The sequence below is a fragment of the Acomys minous genome, assembly GCF_964271855.1.
Source record: "Acomys minous genome assembly, chromosome: 12".
NCBI classification, from domain to species: domain Eukaryota; kingdom Metazoa; phylum Chordata; class Mammalia; order Rodentia; family Muridae; genus Acomys; species Acomys minous.
The window spans coordinates 86,612,237-86,637,996 of record NC_140493.1 but is presented as its reverse complement, the minus strand read 5'-3'; the positions used below and the strand labels follow the sequence as shown (position 1 = coordinate 86,637,996).

The 25,760-nt window shown below is 46.0% G+C and overlaps 1 protein-coding gene across 1 annotated transcript; it reads right to left on the bottom strand.

Annotated features, from left to right (window-relative positions):
- Window positions 1–12,996: 12,996 nt before the first annotated feature.
- Window positions 12,997–16,916, bottom strand: TOB1 (transducer of ERBB2, 1). The gene is made up of 2 exons (XM_084803352.1): window positions 16,620–16,916; window positions 12,997–14,938 (listed from the first exon to the last, which is right to left on the bottom strand). Exon 2 carries the CDS (start codon window positions 14,792–14,794, stop codon window positions 13,760–13,762), a length of 1,035 nt encoding a protein of 344 aa, XP_084659478.1. The 5' UTR covers window positions 14,795–14,938; window positions 16,620–16,916; the 3' UTR covers window positions 12,997–13,759.
- Between the last annotated feature and the right edge of the window lie 8,844 nt (window positions 16,917–25,760).

Sequence of the window (25,760 nt, the reverse complement as noted above, 5' to 3'; positions counted from 1 at the left end):
GGGGGGGGGAAAAAAAGGAAAGGAGAGAGAGAGAGAGAGAGAGAGAGAGAGAGAGAGAGAGAGAGAAGCTGGTGTGTTTGTGGATGAGCAGAACCCAGCTCCAGTGATACACAGAGGGTGACCCAGCTCTGTCCGGGGCCTCCTGTGAGGTGGATTCCTTTGACCAATTAAAGGTGACAGGCTTGTTTCTATTACCGAGGGCTAGCAGCACTTAATGTGTGCTCCACATGCATTGTATCATTAAGTGTTGGTAACCCTGTGAGGTGTATGTTATTCACCTCCACTTAATAGTCTCCTCATTTCTGAGACAATGAAGCATGCTCAAGGAGGGGGTGGGGTAGTGGTGGTGATGGAATGACCTACCCAGGTCCCTGAGCAAGGCAGGGACCAAGCCTGGGTGGGCCCCTGTGACTCTGAAGCCCATATATTTAGCCACACGCCTAAGTAACCTCCACCGTAGATCAGGAACAGAGATGGATGACTCTCTTTGGCTTTGATCGTAAGCCTTTCTTCCCAGGTTTCTCATGAGAGGACTTGCCCAAAGCCAGCTTGACTTCCCATATGGATTTAAGGTAGTCTCTGTAGAGGAGACTATGTCTGACAGTGATATATCAAAAATGCTTGTCACACCAGTCCTGACAAGAAGCACTTCCATTACTTCTCCGGGGAGTATATAGAGGTTTGACTGACAGGGCACAGCTACTAGGGATGAGTTTGGGGTACAGTCTCAACTCTACGCATCCCCTTCGCAGCTTATATGAGAACACCGGGAGCAATGTGATCTGGAAGTTTCCTCAAGCTCTTTGCATTTTTTTGAGACAGGGTTTCTCTGTGTAGCCCTGGTCATCCCAGAATCTTGCTCTGTAGACCAGGCTGGCCTTGAACTCGGAGATCTGCCTGCCTCTGCCTCCAGAGTGCTGGCATTAAAGGCCTGTGCCACCACTGCATTCTTATAGACCACCCTAACATGAGTTTTAGTGTTACCAGAAAGGCCTGAACACCTATACCTTCTGGTAAGTTTGGCCTGAGACCTGGACCAGACACTTGTGCTTTCTGTACCAAAGCAGGCTCCAGAGCAGCGGCGTCCTCTAAACAGTCTCAGGTCTGTGGGAGAGCGCAGCTAGCTTGTGATGGTATTTTTGGCAGAGCACAGAGTGCTCAGGCACAGAAGACACTAAGAGAAGCCTGCAGAAGTCACCCAAGGGGGGGAGAAGCACATGGAGCTAATTGCTATCTGGGTTTTTTTGTTTTTGTTTTTGTTTTTGTTTTTTTTTTTTTGGTTTTTTGTTTTGTTTTGTTTTTTGGTTTGGTTTTGATCTAAAAACCTTCATGTAGTTGAGGATGACCTTGAACTTCTGGTCTCTTGCCTAAGCAGTGCTGGATTTACGGGCCTGTATCACCAGGCCTGGCTTAGTGCGGAGGCAGAAATAAAACCCAGAGCTTCAGGCATGCAAGGCGAGTACTCTACTCATGGACCTCCTCAGGCCTCAGAAGTCTCACTCTTTGATTTATGCCCCAACTGGAAACTACTTCGAGCATCCAAACAATCAAACAGTTGAGCTTCATAAAGATTTGCTTCCTACACCAGGGGCAGGGCGTGGTGATGAGGGTGGCAACATGGTTCTGAGCGTGTGCCGTGGGCACACTTTCCACAAACGTGGACGTCTGGAAGGGTGGAGCTTTGTGCAAACACTGACACCACAAAACTCATACAAAGGTAGGGATCCAGCGAGATGACCCCTAGAGGGAGCCTCTTGCCTGAGGAGGTTTCCAGGCTCCTCATAAACTGAAAACCTGTGTTGAAAGGCCAGAGTCTTTTCTCAACTCTTGCACAATTTAATCCCTTCTCACTGCTGCTTCTGCCCTTGCCCCTCCAGCTGTGCCTCCCTGTCCCACCTCAGGGTTTGCTGAATAAGGAAGTTCTAACCCATACAAAGCTTGGAACGGTGTGTGTGTGTGTGTGTGTGTGTGTGTGTGTGTGTGTGTTGGGGTGGGGGGAGTGTTTAAAATTTCCAAGTTCAAAGACGGCTTCTTCAAGAAACAACAGAATTGTGTTTTGATTCATTCCCTCTGCCTTTCTCCCAAGGATCAGCAAAATCTCCTACCCTCCTCCCCCCACACCAGGTGACAAGGGAGCCATGTCCAAGTCCTTTTCAGTTTCTCTATGGGAGCTGGCAATGGAGGGAGCCCAGACGTCCCCCAGCCCCCGCCCTGGCCCCTGGACTCCAGGGAACACTTGGTCCCTTCTGTATGACTTAACTCCTCCTGGCCTCAGCACCTCACGGTTTCTGTGTGTGGCTCCCACTCCCAGTGTGACCTGGGATAATGACTGGGCTCCTGTGCTAACTTCTGCTAGACTTCAGCTCCGTGAAAGGGTTAGATGTTCTGTATCTGTACATCACCAGGGGGGCCTGACCCAGCAGGTGGCTCTGTGAGTGGACACACTGATGCATTGACTTCTTGCCGAAGCAAGAATTTAGGAACCAGAATGAAAATCTTCCAAGCCTATAGGAGCCATGTGAGTTGGTACATCCTGGTTGAAGGTCAGGACCAAAGACTTCAGGACCTGATTAGCTAGAGAGCATCAGTGATGTCAGCAGGCATGACTAGCTCCCAGCTTGTGATGCCTGGCAAAGGCTGGTATTAAAACCAGATTGGGGTTGCTGGGCACCTATGGGAGGGGGAAATTGGAACCTATTTTAGACAGCCTCCTACCTTAAGCAAGAGTGAGATTGTGCTGACGTTTGTGGGCATTGTTATATTTTGTTGTTTATATTTATTTATTTAGCTTTTTGAGACAAGAACTCATGTAGGCAAAGGGAGGGGACTCAAACTCTCTATGAGCTGAGGATAACCTTGAACATTATAAAGTTGACCTATTAGCTAGGTGCGGTGGCACACGCCTTTGATTCCAGCACTGGGAGGCAGAAGCCGGTGAATCTTTGAATTTGAAGCCAGCCTGGTCTACAGAGTGAGTTCTAGGACAACCAGAGCGATATAGAGAACTCTGTCTCAAAAAACCAATAGATAGATAGATAGATAGATAGATAGATAGATAGATGATAGATAGATAGATAATTGACCTATTGAGGGCAACCACTGTAAGAAAAAATTGCAAAATAGAATCCCACAGCTCTCTTGTGGCTCTGTCATAAGCCCTGTGTCTCCATTTCTTCACCGGAAAGGAAGAAACGGTACAACTTCCAGAGCTGTGCTCTATAGAGACTGAAATCAGTCAGAATACGCAGGGGCTTAGAGGCAAGGCTAACACACAGTCAAGACAATGTAAGCCCTGACTATGAATGCCTGGTTTCTGAGGTTGACCATTCCCACAGTCCTCTGTGACCGTGTCGCGATCAGCACTGACAAGGAACACATGAGGCTTCTGACTTTCCTTCCGACTGGGGGATGAGGCAAGAGAGACATACACATAGTTATCAACAGCTGTATGAGGCTCAGACCTTCCACAAAGCCTCCACTAACGGATTCTGAGCTCTAGGTTGGCCCCAGGGCAGTGTGGATGATGCTCTTCTTAGGATCTCTCTCATCCATCCCAGACGTGGAGAGCAGAGACAGGATACACACCTGTCACTTGGCCTGAAAGATGCTTCACCTCTCATATAAAACCCTAAAAGCCTTTGATCTCAGCACTTGGGAGGCAGAGGCAGGTGGATCTCTGTGAGTTCGAGGCCAGCCTGGTCTACAAAGCGAGTTCAGGACAGCCAGGGCTACACAGAGAACCCCTGTCTTGAGAAACTAACCAACCAACCAACCAAAATCCCTAAAGGCTGGATGTAGCAACACACACCTGTACTGTCAACATTTGGGAGGTAGAGGCTGGAAGATCACGTCAGGAGTTCAAGGCCATCTTTAACCTCATAGCAAATTTGAGGCCAGCCTGCCTCAAAAAACAAAAACAAAAACCCAAAATGAAACCAAGCAACAAAAAACGAAACAAAACAAAGCCATGTATTTCTTCTCATTATCCCCGCCCCCCCCCCTTTCCACCACACACACACGTGTTCTCTTCTCTCTTCTGATCTTGTGGAAGACTCAGAAAGGCACAGTGTTTCTGAGTTTCCTCAGAGGAAAACTATGTCGTTCTCAGTCTTTGGTGAAGAAGCCCCTGGTTGCCACCTTAGCTTCTAGAAAAGCTGAGGGTGGGGCGGGGCTGGGGGTGGGGTTGTAGCTAGGTTAAGCTGTATGGAAATGGCTCCCCATCCCCATGGCATTTCCTGGAAGCAGGAAGGAACTAGCAGAAGGTAAGTCACTGAGGCTCCTGCTCCTTGACAGGACCTCGGAACAGTGGGTGGCTTACAAAGCCATGAGTAGGCAAATGGTGAGACACAGGTGGAAAGTTGGGCAAAGTGGGAAGAACGGACAACACAAGGGAAGCATTGCAAAACCAGGGAAATCCTTACTAGACGCCACGGGTGGTAGAAGGATGGCGAGAAAAAAACCGTCTGGAAGAGTACCCCTATTTGAAGCAAAAAAGTTTGGCTCTGTGTCACCAGGAATCTGGACCCTGTGCTAACATGGGTAATATATGTATGGGCTTATGATTCCGTGTGTGTGTGTGTGTGTGTGTGTGTGTGTGTGTGTGTGTGTTTGTGTGTGTGTGTCACAGCTGAGGCTGTTCTTGAAAGCCTGACCCTTCTGCTTCCGATTCCCAAATGTGTGCCATCATGCCCAGTTCATAGGATTCCATTTCTTAAGCCTTATTGTACATTAATGATAGTTAATATTCTCTTCTGTCATCAACATAGAGACCAGACTAGGCAGATGCATGTCCATGCGTGTGATACCCTGTGGTCTAAAGGTATTATGTTTGCTATACATACATACATACGTACGTGAGAGAGAGAGAGAGAGAGAGAGAGAGAGAGAGAGAGAGAGAGAGAGAGAGAGATGTTTACTTGTATATTTGTCCATAACTGTGTGTGCAGAGGCCAAGAAGGACATCAGGTGTCCTGCTTGATCACTCTTCGTCTTATTCCTTTGAGACAGTGTCTCTCAGTGGACCTGGAGCTAGGCTGGTAGCCAGCAAGCCCCAGTGATCCTCCTGTCTCTGACCCCACAGTGCTGGAGGTTTAAGGGCACATGTGACCATGTCAGTCTTTTTTTGTGGGTCCTGGGGTTCAAATCAGGTCCTCATGCTTATGCAAAGAGTGCAGTTAGCCATCAAGGCATGTCTCTAGCCCCGTGAAATGGTTTTAAGTCAGAATCTGCTTTTAGGGGGATAGCATAACCATCCCTCACACTCTAGAAGAGTCTGTGGCAGCACATTACTCCAGCTCTTACAACAGCGCTAAGGAAGAAAAGAACCTTCAGGAACCACAGAAGGACACGTGGAGAACCTGTGCATAAAGGCAGCAGCAACCTTATGGCTGAAAAGGAGGTTCATGTTTGACTTTAAGATTCAGTGTTTTGCTTTGTTTTTTTTTTTTTGTTTTTTTTTTTTTAAGCATAAAAGCAATGTCTAGCTCTTTTTGTCTAAGTGGCTTTTTGCACCACTTGAGGAGTGTACAGACAGAAGGGATGTGACGACCCACGGTATATGCCAAGGTTTGTCTAAAAATACTGTACACCTGTTCTGCGTTCTGCACACTGGCCATATTTTGTCAGTGAAGTAAGTACTCGTAACGCTTGGAGGAATGTGGTTTTCCTTCCAGGTCTTCAATGTTTTTCCCTTCTGTAAGGCAAACCTCCTCTTCTCTTCTACCTGTAGTACAAAACACTGGGGCCATTATTCATCTGGCCACACCCATCACTCCAGCTGCTTTTAACCACTCCTATCCTTGGCCCAGTGGTGTTTAAATAGTAAAATTTAACAACAGTTCAAATTGTAAAAAAAATTTTTTTTGGTAAAATGTATTAAATAGTTTAAGTTGCTACACACACACACACACACACACACACACACACCCCATTATATGTATTCTTCACACTGATTTAGCAAACGTTTTTTGGCTGCTCCCAGAAGGCACATCATCTCCTTACCAAACCAGGGAGTGTTGGACTTTGGTTCCCCTTAGTGTCTCAAAACTAGAAACACAAACTCCACGGTATTTATTACTAGGATGTGAATAAAATAGCACTTCAGGTGTTGCTGTAGGGTTTTTAATTCTCCGCAAGTCTTACTATTCAATAAGATGTTGATGTTAAGAAGAGAGCCAAGGCTGGGCAGTGGTGGTGCGCGCCTTTAATCCCAGCACTTGGGAGGCAGAGGCAGACGGATCACTGTAAGTTCGAGGCCAACCTGGTATACAAAGCCAGTCCAGGACAGTCAAGGCTACACAGAGAGACCATGTCTCAAAAAACAAAAGACCAAAAAAAAAAAAAAAAAAGAGAGAAAGAAAGAGACAGACAGACAGACAGAGACAGAGACAGAGAGACAGAGGAAGAGAAAGAAAGAGCCAAGCCTATATTCCCAGCATTTGGGAGGCAGGTAGAGGCAGAAGGATCATCACAAGTTCAAAGCTAATCCAGTTCACAGTGAGTTCCAAGTCATCCAGGATTATGAAACGACACCCTGTTTCCGAAACCTAAAAATCAAACCAACCAACCAGCAAGCAAACAAGACAGGTCAGCATTTAGTTTTCTGATTAAACATGGTTGAAGTTACAGACTTTGTGACTTCCAAAAAACTGAGAGCCTCTAAGTACTCATGTCCACTGACAGCTTTGCCTGCCTGCCTGCCCTGTCTCTTGGCATCTTAGGCTGGCCTGCAACTCAGCACACTGCTCTTGAACTTAAGATCCTCCGGCTCCACTGGCCCAAGTGCTGGAGTGCTGAATTGAAAGTGCATGCCATCTGGAATGGATTTTCTGACTTGTTTTTAAAGATAGGGTGTCATGTAATACCGATTGGCCTTACCCTTGCTGTGTAGCCAAGGGTGATATTGAACTCCTGATCCCCCTGCCTCACCTCTCGAAAGTGGTAGGTATGCAAGTAGCACTTCTAGCTTTTTCATTGGCAGAGGGACAAGTCCTCACATCCCCCAACTACACTGAGGTCACGGTGCTCCCTTTTGCACAGCCACGAGTGCTAAGTGATTCAATGCGATTAAACAAAGAGACCTATAACTTCAAGTACCTTCTAGACACCACTACCTCCTGACTGAATGTTTTCTTTGAAGGTTTGCTTACAGTTTTACGTGGGTAAAGTGATGGCTGCGGTTTGGTCCCTGGAGCCCTTACAAAGGTAGAAGGGAGATCTCTCTCCACAAAGCTTTCCTCTGACTTACACACACACACACACACACACACACACACACACACACACACACACACCATCACACACCATCACACATCTTTTACACACACATACACAAACACACACATCATCATACACACCATCACACACACACACACACACAAATACACATACACACACACCACTAAAAATAATTTTAAAAGTGTATCTGTGATGGGATGGGAGATGGGAGCAAAGTCAGAATAGTCAGCTGGAAGCTCACAGGGCAACTAACATGGACTTCCACAGCAAGCACACTCAGCAAAGCAACAGAAATTAAGAGACTTTGCCTAAAAAACAAAGTAGAGTGCCCGTACCCGCTTGATGGCTCAGCAGGTAAAGGCACCAGATGACCTGAGTCATCCTGGAACCCACACAATAAAGAAATGACTCCTGCAGGCTGTCCTCTAACATCTACACAATTGCCCCCCACACACAATTTTTTAAATTAAAAAGTATATTAAAATCTTCAAACTCAAATATTAAGAGAAACTCATTAGTTACAAGTTAAATTCCATCAATAACAAAATTGGTGGCCAAACTTAACGCCTCAAAAGCCACACTAAGAGTCCAATCAAATGCCAACTAGCTTTAACTTTTATATAGTAGGAATCTTTTTTTTTCCCCCGAGACAGGATTTCTCTGTGTAGCCTTGGCTGTCCTGAACTCACTTTGTAGACCAGGCTGGCCTCGAACTCACAGAGCTCCACCTGCCTCCACCTCCCGAGTGCTGGGATTAAAGGCAAGCGCCACCATGCCTGGCCTAATTCATATTTTTTTTTTAACCCTAGAGGGTATAGAAATTCATTCATTATTGCTCATGCTTCTAAAATGTAGCCACTTTTCATTTTAAATAAAATATACCTAAAGGGGGCTGGAGAGGTGTTTCAGTAGTTAAGAGCACTGGCTGTTCTTCCAGAGGACCTGGGTTCAATTCCCAGCCACCACACAGCAGCTTACAACTGTCTGTATCTCCTGTTCTGTGGGTCCAACACCCACACATAGGCATACATGCAGGAAAAAAATGCCAATTTACATAAAATAAAAGTAAATTATATATATATATATATATATATATATATATATATATATATATATATATCCTACCTGAAGGATTCTTTCCCAAGAACAAAATCAGAGCTTTTGTTCCCTCATGCTTCAAAGACCAAAAAGCAACAAAGCGCTCACAGAAGTCTTACAAAGGCTTGCCTCTGGGAAGCGCTTTAGTAACAGTAATTAATAGTAATAGTAATTTACAAACAAATGACAGGTGCTAGACGCCTGTTATTGAAGATTGCTCTGGGAAGTTACAATAAGTACAGGCAAGGAATGAAAATAAGCTCAGAAGTCAGTGAGTTTTAGAAGTATCGTTACACTAAATCTGCAGCCTTTAGCACAGGGAAATCACACAATGCTTCTAAAAGGAGAGAAGAGGGGCTGGAGAGATGGGGCAGCAGTTGGAAGTCGGTGCTGCTCTTGACACACTTCGAAATACTTTGTATCTTTTTTTATTTTTTATTTTTTGGTTTTTTTGAGGCAGGGTTTCTCTGTGTAGCCATGGCTGTCTTAGAACTCTCTTTGTAGACCAGGCTGGCCTTGAACTCCCATCATTCTGCCTGCCTCTGCCTCCCAAGTGCTGGAATTAAAGGCTTGTGCCACCACTGCCCAGCTCAATACTTTGTATATTTTGCAAAGCATCACCATGACCTCTGGGCATGGTGCTACAGTATCCTGGCCAAAGTCCATCTGTTAAAAGTCTTGGTCCTCAGGGTAGCCCAATTGGGAGGTTCTGTGGGCCTTTAAGAGGTGGAGTGCATTGAGAGGCCCTTAAGTCCTTGCAGCTGGATCCCTGATGGGGCTCATGGGATTTGACACATTATCTCTTAACTCCTGATCCCCTAGCCTTTACCTCCCAAATACTGGGATTACAGACATGTGCCACCATGTCCAATTAAACTGTTTCCTAGTTAATAGCCTCAATAGTGAAAACCTATGGCTATACATGGTTAAATGCTGTCCACTAGACTCCTCATATTAACACTTCTGTAAGAACCTTTACAAGTATGTGTCTGGTACATCAAAAATAGAGGTTTATTCTCTTCACCTCAGATAACAATATCAACGAATGTGAGGAAATACAACTTAGTATTTAAGGGCATGAACCCTGTGGTGACCATCTGAGTCTGAATCCAGAGTCCTGGGCTAAGGTTTTTGTGCCTCAGTCTCTTCCCCACCCCCGCCCCACATGGTCCGTAAAGTGGGTTAGAACTGTGCTTGGCACACAGAATGCTCCTGAAGTATTTAACTGGATCACTTATAAAGTTTTACAACTGCCTTCAACAAACACAAATGCATGGCTTTTCCAGTTGCGTGCACAGATATCGATTCCAGATCTTTCCAAAAGAGGAAAAGATTTTCCAAGTATACTGCGGAAACTAAGGAAATCTGATCTCTGGTGACCTCCCAGCACAGTTGACAATGTCATGGCTCTTATTCAGCAGTGACAAGTTCATGTGGCCTTCTGCTTTCCTCATCTGTTCTTACACAGTTCTTACACTGTCAAAGGCATGTATTCCAGCCAGCCAAGGGTAGAGAGAAAGCCTTCTTCATCTGTGGCTTTGCAGCTATGGATTTACCACCTACAAGCTGAAAATACTTGAAAGTGTTTGTCCTTATTCAGTATGTATACTTTAGTCATTTTCCCTTAAACAATATAGCATAACATATATTTATATAGTATTTGCATTGCATTAGGTATTATAAGCAATCTAGAAATGATTTAAAGTATATGGGAAGGTGTGCATGGGGCATATGCAAATAGCCTACGGTCTATATTAGGCTTTGAGCATCCCTGGAGTTTGGAATCTGCTGAGGTCCTGAAACCGATCCCCAAGGGATACCGAGCTACAACCAGATAATTTATATTCAATGCCTATGATAGTTTCTGTTTGTATAGAGAACAGGTATGGAGGAAAGCCTCCAACCAGCATTTTATTTCATCACTCTAAGTATGTCCAAAGAAACAGTTTAGTTTCTACCTTACAGTAGCTTTATTATGTATTGTTTTGAGACAATGTTTCCCTGAATAGCCCTGGCTGTCCTGGAAATCGCCCTGTTTATACTAGGCTGGCCTCGAACTCAGAGATCCCCCTACCTCTAGCTCCTGAGTGCTGTGACTAAAGTCATGCATTACCATGCCTAGCTCTCAGTGACTTATTTTTAAATAGCCTAAGTCCTGAAGGTTACATTAAATCTTTCAGTTAAGATGGAAATTTACACTGTGAAATTTACACCAACATACATTTAGAAAAGCATCAACTCCAGGGTACCTTTAGCTTTTCCCTCAAGAAAGAAGTTATCACAACAAATCAACACTGCTGCCATGTCAGGAGGCATTTTTTGTTGTTAGGTTTTTTTCTTTTTGTTTTGTTTTGTTGTTTTTTGAGATGAGGTTTCTTTGTGTAACAGCCCTGGCTGTCCTGGACTCACTTTGTAGAACAGGCTGGCCTGGAACTCACAGTGATCCACCTGCCTCTGCCTCCTGAGTGCTGGGATGACAGGCGTGTGCCACCACACATTTTGCCTGCAGAAAGCCTGTGCTTTGTGTGATGGCTTTCACCTATAATCCCAGCATTTGAGATTATATATCCAGAAGCAGGAGGATCAGGTTCAAAGGCGACCATCAGCTATAAAATGAAATAGCCTGGGCTATTTAGGTCTTTACTTGGAAAAAAAAATTCCAGAAAATGTTAGGCACTAGCAGTAGGAGCCACTAACTCTGAAGCCATCATTTCCACTTCCTAGGCAGAGTGCAACCTGGAACCACCCACTAGGGTTGGGCATTCAGAGGCTGCGGCAACACCTACAGTAACTGGGGACAAAAAGATAGGACATACAAATACATTATTTGTAAATTATACAAACTACAGAACTTCTCAAACTGTAAACTAAGAAGTCTTCACACAGAAGACCTGAGCTGATGACAGTGAGGATAAAACAGACCTAGGATTAAGTTGTAAGCTTTTCCAAATGTGCTAGCTAGGCACATGTTCCTTTAAGACAGTTTCCATTCCTAATGAGAGAACAAGACAAAACAAAACATGAAAACAGGGCTTCTGTTCACTCTCTAAAAAACAAAACAAAAAAAGCTACTCAGACACCAAGCTCAACTCCAATGTTTTCCTGAAACCAATCAAGATAAAATTTAATCTTCCTCAAGTACCAGATGAATGTGAACAGACTAAGGTGGCCTTTCCCAAGAGCCGAATTTCGTGTCCAGTCTTCACAAGTTCTTTTGTCTTTGTTGTTTTGTTCCCTCTAGCTTTTTCTTCCAAGTTAAAGCTGTGAGAATGTCACTGGTTTCTGTCAACTGGTATTTTAATTACTGTTGCTGTTCAAACTGTGATCCTAACAGCTCCAAACTGGTGACCTGGGCACTGTGAGGCTTCTTGCTATTTCAATACTTCTTCATAGCCCCATTCTGTCCACAAAGGGACAAAGGCCTCACCATGGTGCACAAGGAACAGTTTCCTTCTGTTATTTCAGTGCCTGTTGCCTTAAAACTTTTATTGCTCTAGACAGCTAGGGTGACAAAAGGCTTTTGTAGGCTTCTGCCTAAAACCCTTGTTTCACTGGTAACCCAGACAATGCTGGTGCCTTACTACAAACGCAGAGCCGGTTCTTCCCAGTTCAAGGCAATTTTCCTCACAAATCTTCTATCAGCACATATCAGCAAACATTTAAACAGTATAATGACTTGTCTTAAAAGTTTTATTTTGCTTTTAAAAGACAGGGTCTACGTAGTTCTAGCTGATCTGGAGCTTGGTTCTGTCTACCTTAAGTGCTAGGATTAAAGGAATTTGCCACCACAACCTTCCATTTTTAATAGTGCCTTAACTCATCAGCCAATTTTTTATAATTCCTCAACAAAATTCTATAATCTCAGGCATTATCAGTAACTAATCTGTTAAAGTCCCTAACTAGGTTGGGTACCATCTACAAACAAACAACCCACCCCCAAAAAACAGCATGTAAAAGTTTTACTGGGAAAAGAAACAAACACTAACGTTTAGCAACTTTTCCAACTGTGGATGGTTTTAATCCTAAATTCTCTCTAGCTATAGATAATAGCTGAATTTAAAGGATCATAAACAAAGCCTTTTAAGGGTAGGCCAACCGCTTTTAAAGCTCCTCCATCTATACTTCAAATAAATGTTATTAGATTATGACTTCATCCTATAACCTGGCTCTCTCCTAGATACATGATATTTTAAGTAACAATTGCTATAAAGCAGGCTTAACCAGCCTTAACATACTGTTCCTGATGAAGGTTGTTATAAAACAAAGCTGCCCCAAACACTGGTTACCCTGATTTTGTTTATTTTTTAAAAGACAGGGTCTCATGTAGCCTGGGGCAGCCTTGAATTATGTATTCAAGGACAACTTTGATAGTCTCATCCTGCCTCTACTCCTGAACACTGGGATACTAGAGGCACGTGTGTAACACTTGTATTTACAGGATGCCGGGGCTCAACCCCACGGCTTTCTGCTTGCTAGGCAGACACTCTAGAGGCTACACCCTCGTTCTGGCAACTGCTGTGTGGTGAACAGCAGAGCCTCTGAGTCCATTATTCCTCTGTGGCTCAGTGACCTCGTACCGGCCTTCTTCAAGAGCATGTGCTACCTAGCTTCAGCCACAGACTTTAGCAAAGGCTTATTAAAACAAAGACCACAGAATAGGCATTTTTAATTTTAAAGAATTTTAATACAAACTTAATATAAACTATTTCAGTCCCTCTTAACATGTAAGACACTGACTCAAAATACTTTTATACCGTTTTTTCAAGTATTGCACAATATAGGTACAAAATTAATATTTACGATTACATTTTCTTCCATAATATATAGCAAAAATCTTTAAACCTTTAACAGAAAATACATTTTTTTGAAAAAGCAAATATTCGTACATTTTAATTCCACCACTAAAGGAATATCCTGTACACAATTTTCAGAATAGTTGATGTCTTTAAGATGGATATTATACAATTTCAGTAAAAAAAATACAACATGAAGCTGCTGTCACAGATCACTGTAGTAAAAAGATAGAAATGCAATACCGTGTTGTAGAAACAATATATATATCCTCTGATATTTTACAAACTTTGTACTAAATTAAATTATACAATTAGAAAAGACCAATAAACCCACTTATTAGTGCCAATTTTTTATATATATATATAAAAAAAAATCAGCCATGTCCTTGCTATATCTTAAATACTGTAAGAGGCCATATCTGAGAGTATACTTTAAAATATACAGTCAGTATAAAATAACTTTTGTGCTTGGTTGGCAAATGAAAAATGATGCATGTTTTATTTTGTAACCAAGCTTGAATGTATCCTTACTATAATCTTAAAAAAAAAAAATCTCAAGGAGGAAAAAAAAAAAGTCCCCCTTGGGCCGATGCATTTTAACTTGTACGATACATGTTCTCTCTTGTTTTTTTTTAGTTAGCCATGACAGGCTGGAATTGCTGGTTAGAATACTGCATGTTATTTAAGCTAAAATTCAAGCCATCTACGAAAGACTTCTCGTTGAGGCCCCCGTAGGCCGCAAACACATCAAAGGCATTACTGTACTGGAGGGGACTGAGGTTAAGGGGGCTGTCACCTGGGAACATTCCATTGGTACTACTACCTTGACCCTGCATATTAGGAAAAATAAATTCCTTGGCATTCGGAGAAAGAGCAGAGGTTTGCTGCTGCTGCTGTTGCTGCTGCTGAGGAGGTGGTGGAGGCGGCTGGGACGGTGGCTGCTGCTGCTGCTGTGGCTGCTGCTGGCTGCCCAGGCCCAGCCCATACAGAGAGTGCATGGAGGAGGAGATGGCTTTCTGCTTGAGGAGGTCGTTCACACTCAGGCTGACAGGAGAAGTACGCGCTACCTTGCTGCTACGGCCACTATTCTTCATCTTGGTAGAGCCAAACTTGGTGGCAGCGAAAGTGGCAGTGGTAAAGGTTAAAGGCTGAGTGGACCGGGGCATGAAGGTAGGGCTGACAGCAGCAGAGTGACCGAAGGGAGGGGATGGAGAGCTGGACACGGAAGAGGCTGGGTCACTTATGGGCATGAAAACCTGGGCCTCTGGGTTAAAGCTGTTTTTGATCTCCTTATCCAACTCACATCCATTTTCATTATTGTCATCCACATAGAGCACCTTCACTGGTCCCTTTTCACCAATTTGGTAGGAAACCTCAAACGGGTCGATCCAAACGCTAAGATCCTGTGGCAGATTGCCGCGAACATCGTCAATGTCCAAACCACTCTCTTTGGATGCCTGTTCGATCACGGGGTCCACTTTCTCCCCTACGTGTATACATCTAAACCCTGATCCTTTGTATGGCTTTTCAGGATACCAGTGCCCTTCATATTTCTTCTTAAGAAGTCTTTCAAGCTCTTCACCAAAAATGTTGACACGTCTCCTGGGAAGCTTATTGTACAAGTAGGAAATAATAAAATTTAGTGCTACTTGGATTTCAAGCTGCATAGCTGCGATGCCACAAAAGTTAGATTTGTTTCAACTCCTCCACCGGAAAAATAAAATTTTTAAAAATCAGTTTATGGCAGAGAAACAAATTCTCATTCAAAGTGCTGGTATTAGATTATCCTTCAACCTTTCGTGGTCTTGTTCCTTTAGGAAAACAAAACAAAAGCAAACATGTCCAAATAAGATCAATGTAGTAGCTCCAAAGCCTTTTTATCAGAAGCATTTCATTTTTGAAAATGTCTACTATGCTAGAAAGACTGGAAAATACCGCTACAAAATAAAGGAACAGACAATTAAAAAGGCACTTGCTTCAAGTTCAAAACAGTTACAATTAAAACAGCATTGCATTTTAAGCTATTACATACCTTTTCTGGGTACCTCCAAGAATACGTTTCTTTTCTTTCTCCTCATGTCACAGTGTTTACTAGCTGTGTATTGCACACTCAACCCACCCACCTACACACTCCACTTTTACAAGCTGGTTGTTAGTTTTTGTGCTATTCACCATTTCAGAAGTGGGTCCCTAGATCGTTTTGGAAACATGTTTAAATCTGCTCCATGTCAAATATTTAGATGTGTTGTGTTACAAATTTTTTCTTAATTTTTAAAGAACATGGTGTTAAAATTAAAGACACTAAATAAACTGTCACCTTGGCAGATGATAGAAACCAAAATATTCCCTATAGTTTTAACCATGCCAAGGGCACTCACACAACTGCTCTTCTTGGAGGCTTTTTCTTTTTGGGTACTGTTCCCCCAACCCCCATTATGAAATTCATCTCAGCTGCAAGTGTAAGGAAAACAAGTAGCTTAAAACTCCTATTGATTACTGTTTAAAGGGCATGGCTGCTCAGTTTTATTCTAATTTTTAAAAACTACCTCCTTCTCTCTCTGGAAAAAACGAACAGCCCCTGGAGAGGCTGGAGCGATAAGGTCGACCTTTAAACGGTTGCTGGATCAGCACTGGGTGGGGATAAGAAAAGATCAAGGGCAAACAGAGGTATTTCCAAGGGAGAGCTATTTGTATACCGAGGTTGATCAAAAAGGGCATTTAAAACAAACTGGTGTTAATCCGTCTGTTCCATTTTCCATATTCTTGGTGACAAAGGGCAAAGAATCTTTCATGTTGCCTCCAAACTATACTTTCCAAACCGAAAGCCAAGTGCCGACAGAGAGCAGATCCAGCTGGATTGCTTAAAGGTGCTGCCGAGCCCAGCCAGGCTGGGTGGAAGGTAGTTTTAAAGCAACGCCTTAAGACAGGACTGTGAAGAATTACATAAACAGCCAGTTGGGTCTCATTAGATTTCTGCTCACAGCGCCGGGAGCCCAAGCGCTACGGCGGCAGCAGCAACAGCCGGAGGTGGAGGAGGAGGAGGAGGAGGAGGAGGAGGAGGAGGAGGAAGACTACTAGCCTTGCTCCGGGAGGAGGAGCTCGCCCTGGGAAATGGAGAGCAGGCTCTCCGGCCGCCCCGGGGACGCGGCCCCGGGCACCGGCAGGTCGCGGCGCGGGCCGCCTTGCCTTCCCCTCCCCCGCCGTAACCTGACCCTGCCGTCCCCCCCCCCTCCTCCGCTCCCCGCTCGAGGCTCCTGGGACCTAGCCAGCATCCCGGAGCACCGGGCCGGGCCGGATCCCAGTACCCCGGCGCCCCATCCCCCCTCCACCCGCTTAAACGCCGCTGTCCCCCAACCCCGGGTGCTCCCATCTCCCGGCCGCCGAGCCTCGGGGCTCCATTCCCTGGGGTCCCCGCGGCCCCCCTCCGCAGCCGGGCTCGCAGGACGCTGCAGCCCCTCCCTCGGGCCCTAGCCGCCGCCCCGCGGTACTTACAGGCTGCTCCGGGGCTGCGGCCGCCGCCGAGCGCGGCTGGGAGAGGGAGAAGGGGCGGCGGGCGGGGTCGCGGGTGGGTCGGGAGCGGCGAGGCGGCCAGGTGCAAGACGTCGCCACCGCCGGACGCGCGACAGACGCCTCGGGCGGGCCCGGGAGCTCGCTGCTCTGGCTTAGGGGTGGCGGGGACGGCAGGCTTGGACGAGCGCGCTCGCTTCTCCACACAGCAGCCCGGCGGCCCGGCCCTGCGTCCCCGTACAGCGCCCTCTGCGCGCCGGGCCAGAGCTTCGCTCCTTCTGCCGCGGCGCGCGCCCCGCCTCTCGTTTTATAGCCTCCTCCCCGCCCCCATCCTCCGCGGGGGTGCGCGCCGCTCGCGTCACAGTCCCGCCCTCCGCACCCCGCATCCCCGGGCCGCGCCGACTCCGCCCCTGCCCCGCCCCCAGCCGCCATTGGCCAAGTCCCGCCTGCCCACGTCCAGACGGCCGCCGATAGATGGCCACGCCCTCCTGTGCGCCGCTACGACCAATTAGCTGGCAGCGTCGAGAGGGTGGGGGCGGGGTTAAGAGACATTGGCACGGGATTGGAGGAGGGCGGGAGGGGTGGGGCGGCTGGGCCGCCGGTGCCTGAAGCCGGGGGGGGGGGGGGGGGGGGGGAGCGGAGCAGGTGGCGACGCGGCGGGGGCCGGCCGCGAGGGGAGGCCGAGGCAGGCAGGAGGAGGGAGGGCAAAGTACATGGAAAAGGCTGCTTCCCAGGGCGTCTGTGGCCGAGGAAAGCCCCACTCTTGAGCGAGCTATCCTGAGGGTCTCCAGCCCACCCCCGGGTGACCGGGACTCGTGCGCCCGGTTCATTGAGTATTAATCCCCGCAGGGCTTAGGCCAACCGCCGCCCCGAGAGTGACGACTGCAGAACCTGGGGGCGGGGAAGGGAGGCCACCTCGCTGCACCTCCCGCCCAGGTGACAGTTTAACTGCCTCTGCAAGCCCCCACCCCCTCGGCCAGACCTCCCTGGGTCATCAGGTAGCAGCTCGCAAATGGAGGGCTGCTTGAGACCGTAAGAAACGCCGTCTTAAAATCAAACGTCCCAGCGAGCGACACGATGCCAAGGCGCCTATGCGACGGCGTGCGCGCCCACGCGTGCATCTTGAGGGTTTTCACCCAGGCGCACGAAATAAACACGGTGCCTTGCTGAGGAACCCGCGAGAGTTTCTGAACTGTGTGAGGGTGGCTAGGGAGTGGGGACGCAAGGGACTCCATGGGCGCGGAGCGGCGCCGTTTCCACAACCTGCAGCCGAGAAATCCGAGTCACGTCGGGAGTGGAACGGGGCGTTCCTCTCGGCTAAAAATATTAACCCACAGGTAGCAACGAAGCCTGATTGGTCGCGCCGGACCGTAGCGGCCACGCGATTGGCTGTCTGGTCTCCAGGAGACGGACGTCAAACTCGGACCGGGTAAAGGCTAGAGAAAGCCAAGGAGAGGAGGGGGAGAAAGCGACGCAGTGAATGAAACGCCCAGGGCCTGGCCTTCCCCTCCTGGGCAATCGGGGCATGCTTCCTGGAAAAAAACCGGTCCCGGTGCTGCCTTGCCCTTTAACACGGCAGCGCGAGCATTCCTAAGCCTCTGTCTAGAGGTTAAACCGCAACTCACCTTCTGTGTAGACCATCTGTACCACCCTGGGCACAAATCCTCGTCTACGCGGCCCGCCGAGAGGCCTTTCGTTTTTATGGGTGTAGCCTTTTTTTTTTTTTTTTTGTACTCGGATCTGCTTGCGTGGGTTTCCACCTCCTCTTTTAGAAGGAACAGCTTTGAGAAGGGATATTTCTAAAGTCTCACAGCGAGTGAGAAGGGGAGGGTTGGTGGAATGGGCCGAGGGGTGGGGGTGAGGTGGGGACCGGTCACGTGACCCATTTCTTGTTTGTTGCCCAGGTTCCTAAAACTTGGGCAGCGCTTTCTTGAGAACATAGAAATTTCACTCAGAAACGCTTTCAATTCTTTCTTTCTTTCTTTCTTTCTTTTAATTTCGGCTTTTTAGTTGCAGAGTGGGGTTAAATTGTGAGCGCATTGACATTTAAAATTGAAGCATCCGTCAACAAATTTTAATATAAATTATTCTTCCAGTGTTTTCCTCAGATGTGTGGTTTTGCTTTTCTAGAATGAAAGTTAATCTATTTTTTTTACAGAAATAATAAAGCATTTTAAATTCTATAGTTAGTTGGGCACAGAAATTGCAAGAATCTAGGTAAGATATTTTGGGAATGACTTACCAAGAGAAACACTTTATTTTTAATGTGCCCTAGAAGCATAATTTATTACCATTAGGTAAATAGTGGTACTGTACCAAACGCTCAGAATTACAGACATATGTGCCGGGCCATGTGTCTTGAGCTGTAATTTGGAAAATATATCACTATAATTAGAGAGCATATTAGGCTTGGCTGAGATTAAAATGTCTAACTGAAAATAGATGAATCATGACTTTGTTAAGCTTATCTATACTTTTCAAGAATTCTCTAGAGGAAATGAATCTCTCTCTCTCTCTCTCTCTCTCTCTCTCTCTCTCTCTCTCTCCTCCCTCTCCCTTCCTGCCTCCCTCCTTCCCCCCTCTCCTGAATTTCTCCAGTCTCAGATATAAAGTACTAAAGCATTTATCTGCTAGGGACTGGTTAAATATCAGTAACAGCAATTTAAAAATGTACAAGTTAGTTGGGCACTCTGAAGCATACCTATAAATTCCATCACTCAGCTTGAGACAGGAGGATCACAAGTTCAAAGCCAACCTGAACTACAAGGCAAGTTCTAGGCCAGCCTGAGCTCCACGTTTCAAAAACAAAACAAAATAAAATAAAATCAGACAAAATTGTTACTGGCTAATTCCAGGACTCTTGAGGGTGGGGGTGGGGAGTGTAAGAGGGTCTCAACCCAAAAGATTGTACAACCACACAGAGTTTAAACTATTTTGTGCTCAAGTCTTGTACTTTAAAGGGTCCCTCACTGCTAATTACTATTTAACATCTACTTTAGACTTCTACAGCAGTGTACACTGCTAAATCATCACTTAAATTTATATAGATTTGCAGTGATTAAATTTTAAAAAAATTATCTCGGGCTCCAGGTAGCCTTCTTGGGAGCTGATGACTCAGGCATTGTAAATGGCAGGTTCTCAGGGGGAAGAGCCAGGAGGAGCGAAGGTCATGGCTTGTCTGGGTTACAAAGCGAGTTCAAGGTCAGCTTGGGCACCAGTGAGACAAGGTCTCAAGAAATAACAAGGAGAGCTGGGCTTGTAGCTCAGTGGTGCAGACCTGGAACCCCAGCACACTTGAGAGGCTGAGGCAGGAGGACAGCAAATTTGAAACCAGCCTACGTAGTAAGACTCTATTTCTGCTTTTGTTGTGAGCCTAGCCTTTAGTGGCTGAGCCATCTCTCCAGCCCCCCACCCTACAATAAAGAAAAATAATTGTACATCCTGTGACTGGCATAAGAGCCTGCTTTCCCTTTGCCCAGCATGCACAAAGACCTATTAAATTCAATCCCTAGTATCTCAAAGTCAAGATAAAAAGGAATAGTGCTCACTAGAAACTATGGCCCTCCCTTTCACATCCTCACATTTCTCTCTCTCTCTCTCTCTCTCTCTCTCTCTCTCTCTCTCTCTCTGTGTGTGTGTGTGTGTGTGTGTGTATGTAACCTTGACTGTCCTGGACTCGCTTTTGTAGACCAGGCTGGCCTCGAACTCACAGCAATCTGCCTGCCTCTGCCTCCTGAGTGCTGGGCTTAAAGGCACATGCCACCACCACAACCCCCAGCTCACATCCTCACATCTTTAAGGAACTCTGAAGCGGGCACTTTATAATAAAGAAAACACTTGTTTGGTAAATATCCAGTGTCATTAAGTGTCCTGAACACACACAAACACATACACGCACACCACATCCCTCATCTTCATTTTTTTTTGGTCTGTTTTTTGTTGTTGTTGTTGTTGTTTTTTGTTTTTTCAAGACAGGGTTTCTCTGTGTAGCACTGACTGTCCTGAGTGAGTACTTTGTAGACCAGGCTGCTCTCAAACTCACATTGATCTACCTGCCTCTGCCTCCCTGAGTGCTAGGATTAAAGGTGTGCGCCACCACATCTGGCATCATCATCCTTATTTCTAAGAGGAAACCATCCTAAATTTTCTCTTATTCTGCTTCCCTGGAAACAGAAACTCAGTGTCTAGGGACCAGGCATTACCCACTACCCAGAGAATTTACTAAAGGCCATTGCACTTGAGAATTGACCTTTATTAGAAAATAGGGCAACGCACAAATATGTTGTCATTCTTACTCCTTTCTTCTCTATTTGTGTGACACTATTCTGAGGCCAAGGAATTTTGAGTTCTAAATCAGTCTTGGTGAGAACCTGCCACAGACAAAGATTATGTGCTAGGAGCCAGGCATGGTGGCTCGTGCCTATAATCCCAGTTCTTGGGAAGTAGAGGCAGGAGCATCAGGAGTTCCAGGCACTCCTAAATGACATAGGAGTAATTCAAGAAACTTTTATCTTAAAACAAAACAAAAAGAAACAAACAAACAACCCCACAACCCCACATATAGTTTATCCTTGGCAAGGCTGCAGACAAATACCTAAAAGTCCGGTTCTGAGGGGCTAGGCACGAAGGCACCCAGCTGAGGGTCATCTTGGAGTACACAGTAAGAACCTACCTCAACAAACCTGAATTACAAAGAAATCATTGAGATAGGACCAACAAAACTCGTTCTTTCCTAATTATTTCTCAAAGGATGGCAATGATATAGGGTCTGAGGAAACCGGTGCGGTTTCCTGCAGCTTCTCCTGGAGTTCGTAGAAGAGGGCCATGCTTTCCTCAGAGCAGAGTCACTTGGGTAAGTGTAACAAAGGTAGTTAGATAACTCTGAACAAGCCTATTTGTCTTTGGAATACACAATTCCACAGAGGCAACTTAAACCAAGAGGAAAATGTCTTCATTAACCTGCCCTTTCCTTAGTATCCTGATGACCAAAAGTCTAAACCAGTCCTGACAGTGACTTTCCATTAGCCAAAGATGAGGATTTGAGTTCAGGACAGTGAAGATTCTAGGAGCAGTACTGTGCAGAAGGCATTCTGAGTACAAAGAACATTTATGTGAAGTTCTCCGAAAGTGAGCGTTATTGGGGGACTTGAAATACACTTTAAAGCATGGATTGCTGCATGTGTTATTATGCAGCCTGGCTTACTAAAATTATACACAACCGATTGTGGCAGACACCAGTGCTAGCCCAATGGATTCCCACGCCCCTCCCCCTCTCTCTTCCTAGTTTTCCTGACTGAAGAGGATATACAAGTGCTAAGTGTGTTCTCTCCCAGGCTTCACTGTAGTAGGGACAAGCACTGAGACGCTGCTTTTCCAATGTCATGCACAAGTCAGCCGGGATGGATTTTGGGGAAGCATTTATTTTCAAAAGGGATTTCCTCCAGTCGCCAGAGCCGCACAACAAGCTATCCCCAGACCCTATCTGTCATGGTAGAAAGCACCCATTGTGTTGTGACTGTAGACCTTGTGGGCCAGGAATTCACGTGGGCATGCGTGCCTTGTCTCTGCTCTACAGTGACTAGAACTTCTCTGCTGGGAGGACACTGAGGGTCAGCTGAGATCTTTCTCCAAAGACAGAAAGGGGATACGTTTGTGCTGTCCAACGTGCTGGCCTGGCTACAAAGCCCATGAACTGTGGCCAGAGTGCCCGAGGAATCACATTTTTTGTTGTTTTGTTTTTCAAGACAGGGTTTCTCTGTGTAGCCTTGGCTGTCCTGGACTCGCTTTGTAGACCAGGCTCGCCTCAAATTCACATCCGTCTGCTTGTCTCTGCCTCCTGAGTGCTGGGATTAAAGGCGTGTGCCACCATGCAGCAACTAGATTTTAATGTCCCTTTCATTTTAATGAAGGTGAACTTTAAATAGCCACATGTGGTTGGTGATCCCTGAGTTGGCTGCACGGGCCTGAAGACTGTCATGCTAACCCGGGGCTGAGAGTACTCTCACCTTAGGCTCAGTTGGCACTGTTGCTGTGTGGCCTCTATACTCCCCGCAGGGCCTGGGCTTCTCATGGCAAGGGCACTGGTTCTAAGAAAAAATGCTCCAAGAGGGAGTTTCTGAAGAGTTAACACACAGAGAGACCCATGCGGAAGCCACGCGGCCTCCTATGACTGAGCTTCTGAAGTCAGAACACCACTACCACACTGTGTAGACTGAGGTGACCACAGGCCTGATTCTAGGGGCAGGGAGGAGGGCGGGGAGACAGGATGGGGACTCTCACCTCTCCAGGGAACAGTAGCCTGGTGGTGTTTGGCTGCGATCTCAGTGGGAGGAAAGAAAATTCAAGACTAGCGTGAGGTGGGACAGGCTGCATCGATGGAGCATGTAGATCTGACCTGATCACCGCCCCAGAAGCAAGCTCTAGTCAGACTGCGTGGAGTCCTGAGTCCCTGGAGCTGGTGTTAGTAATCATAGTTTTCAGAGCCAAGAACAATCTAAAGAAAGGTCATACTCAGAAAAAAAAAAAAAAAAAGACTAGCCTAGACTACGTGGTAAGACCTTGTCTCAAAGCCCAAGGGCTGGTGGGTCTACCTCAGTACTTCCCTGATGTATATAAGGACCGGTGTTGGATCCCTCACACCAATAAATAGGAAATTAGTAGATAAGCCGCTGCAGCACAGTTACTGTCTCCCTGCCTTTGAACAAGGATCTGGTGGCAAACCTCACCAGCTTTTCTTATAAACACGAAAAAGAAAACAGAAGTTGGGGGTGGGGCGTGGTGGTACATGCCTTTAATCCCAGCACTCGGGAGGCAGAGGCAGGTGGATTGCTGTGAGTTCGTGGCCAGCCTGGTCTACAAAGTGAGTCCGGCTACATAGAGAAAACCTGTCTCGAAAAACAAAAACAAAACCAACCAACCAACCAACCAAAAAAACAAACAAAACAAAACAAAAAAACTAGTGACCGCCTAGGTCTGATTTCCTTTAGTGTTTTGCAGCGCACAGTGAAACTATCCTTACCAAAAAAATAAGTGATCAAACAACAACAAAACTATCCCCAATAGTAATTAATGTTTAAGGAAATCTGAACTCAATTCTTTTGTTGTTGTTGTTGTTGTTTTGGTTTTTCCAGACAGGGTCTCTCTGTGTAGCCTTGGCTGTCCTGGACATGCTTTGTAGACCAGGTCTGGGTGGCAACCGGGGGTGGTGGCGCATGCCTTTAATGGCAGCACTCAGGAGACAGAGGCAGGCGATCGCCGTGAGTTCGAGGCCAACATGGTCTACAAAGGGAGTCCAGGACAGCCAGGGCTACGCAGAGAAACTCTGTCTCAAAAAACTAAAGGGGCAGGGGGAATCTGGATGGGGGAGATGGTTCTGTGGATACAGGTTCTTGCCATGAAAGCCTGAAGGCCTGAGCTGGATACCTAGAATTCACCCAGAAGTGAAAGTTCTCCTTTGACCACCACATAAGCCACAACGTGAGCATTTGCATTGCCTGCTGCCTTGAATACTAAATTTATAACAAAATAAATAAATAAAATTGAGGCCTCAAACGTAGGTATCTTCATTGCAGGAAATTTGGATCACACAAAAATTTGGATTACCCTATGGGGGGGATGAGGGGAAAAAAAAACTAGGTACAAGGACGCGTGATTGGAAGCTGAAGCTGGAGGGCCACAAATTCAAGCTCAGTTTGGGTCACATAAATTCAAGTGCAGCCTGAACAGCACAAACAAAACCCTGTCTCAAATACTACAAATAAAATTGAAGACCACAATGAACATCTGCTCCATTTCTTTGTGTGTGTGAGAGAGAGAGACAGAGAGACAGAGAGAGGGTGAGACAGAGATAGACAGACAGACAGAGAGAGAGACAGAGAGACAAAGAGACAGAGACAGAGAGAGACAAAGACAGAGAGAGAAGGCCCAAATATAAACATGAGCAGAGGCCAGGGGAGGGCAAGCACTCTGCTCTCTCACTCTGCCTTTTTTTGAGACGGTCTCTCTCACCGACGGTGGAACTGGGTTAGTAGCCAGCATGTTCCAGTGATCGTCCTGCCTCTGCCTCCACAGTGCTGCGGTTACAGGTGTGCAAACAGCCGCTCCTCATTTTTTTTACATAGGTGCTGGCATCCACTGAACGCAGGCCCTCATGCTGAGTCATCCCTGCAGCCTCCGCCTGTGGTTCGATCGACACTACATCGATCCTATTTTCCCTGCCTGATTTTTTTTTTTAAAGGACTGCGCACTATATCACTTTCCTTGGATTTGCAAGCATTCATTGAGCCATTGTTGGACATTCCTTGACTCTCTATACTAAACATTTTTATGTAGAGTTCTTCAGCTGTATCTGATTATTTCCTTGGAGAATCTAGTCAAAAGAGAGAATGCTTTCTTCTTCTCACGCTGCTCCCCCCACCCACCATGACTAATGACTCAAGTCAGAGCTTAGTGTCTGTTAGAAAAGCACTCTGCCACTGAGCCGCAGTCTCTACTCAAGAGGACATTTTCTTTCTTATTTCTTTCTTTCTTTCTTTCTTTCTTTCTTTCTTTCTTTCTTTCTTTCTTTCTTTCTTGCACTGATGTTTTGCCTGTGTGTATGTCTGTGAAAGGGTGTCGGATCCTCTGGAACTGGAGTCACAGTTGTGAGCTGCCATGTGGGTGCCGGGATTTGAACTCAGGACCTCTAGAAGAGCAGCCAGTGCTCTTAACCACTGAGCCATCTCTCCAGCCTGGGACATTTTCTTTTTTTGTTGTTGTTGTTGTTGTTTTTGGTTTTGTTTTTGTTTTTCTAGAGAAGGTTGGATGCCCTGGACTCTCTTTGCAGACCAGGCTGGCCTTGGACTCACAAAGATCTGCCTTCCTCTGCCTCCCAGAATGCTGAGATTAAAGGTGTTTTGTTGTTGTTGTTGTTGTTGCTTTAATTTGTGTTTCTCTGCTTATGTAGGGTAAGCATGTCTTAAATGGTCCAGGTATTTTTATGTTGTTGTTGTTATTATTATTACTATTATTATTTTGTTATTATTATTGTATGAATGTGTGCATGAATGCCTCCGCATGCGTATGATGGCCAAAGGACAGCTTTGTGGAATCCATCCTTTTCTTTCATGAGTTCTAGGGACTGGCTCA

Bases quoted from the DNA above. Each gene is read 5' to 3' on its own strand.
- TOB1 (XM_084803352.1), bottom strand. From the start codon at position 14,794: ATGCAGCTTGAAATCCAAGTAGCACTAAATTTTATTATTTCCTACTTG.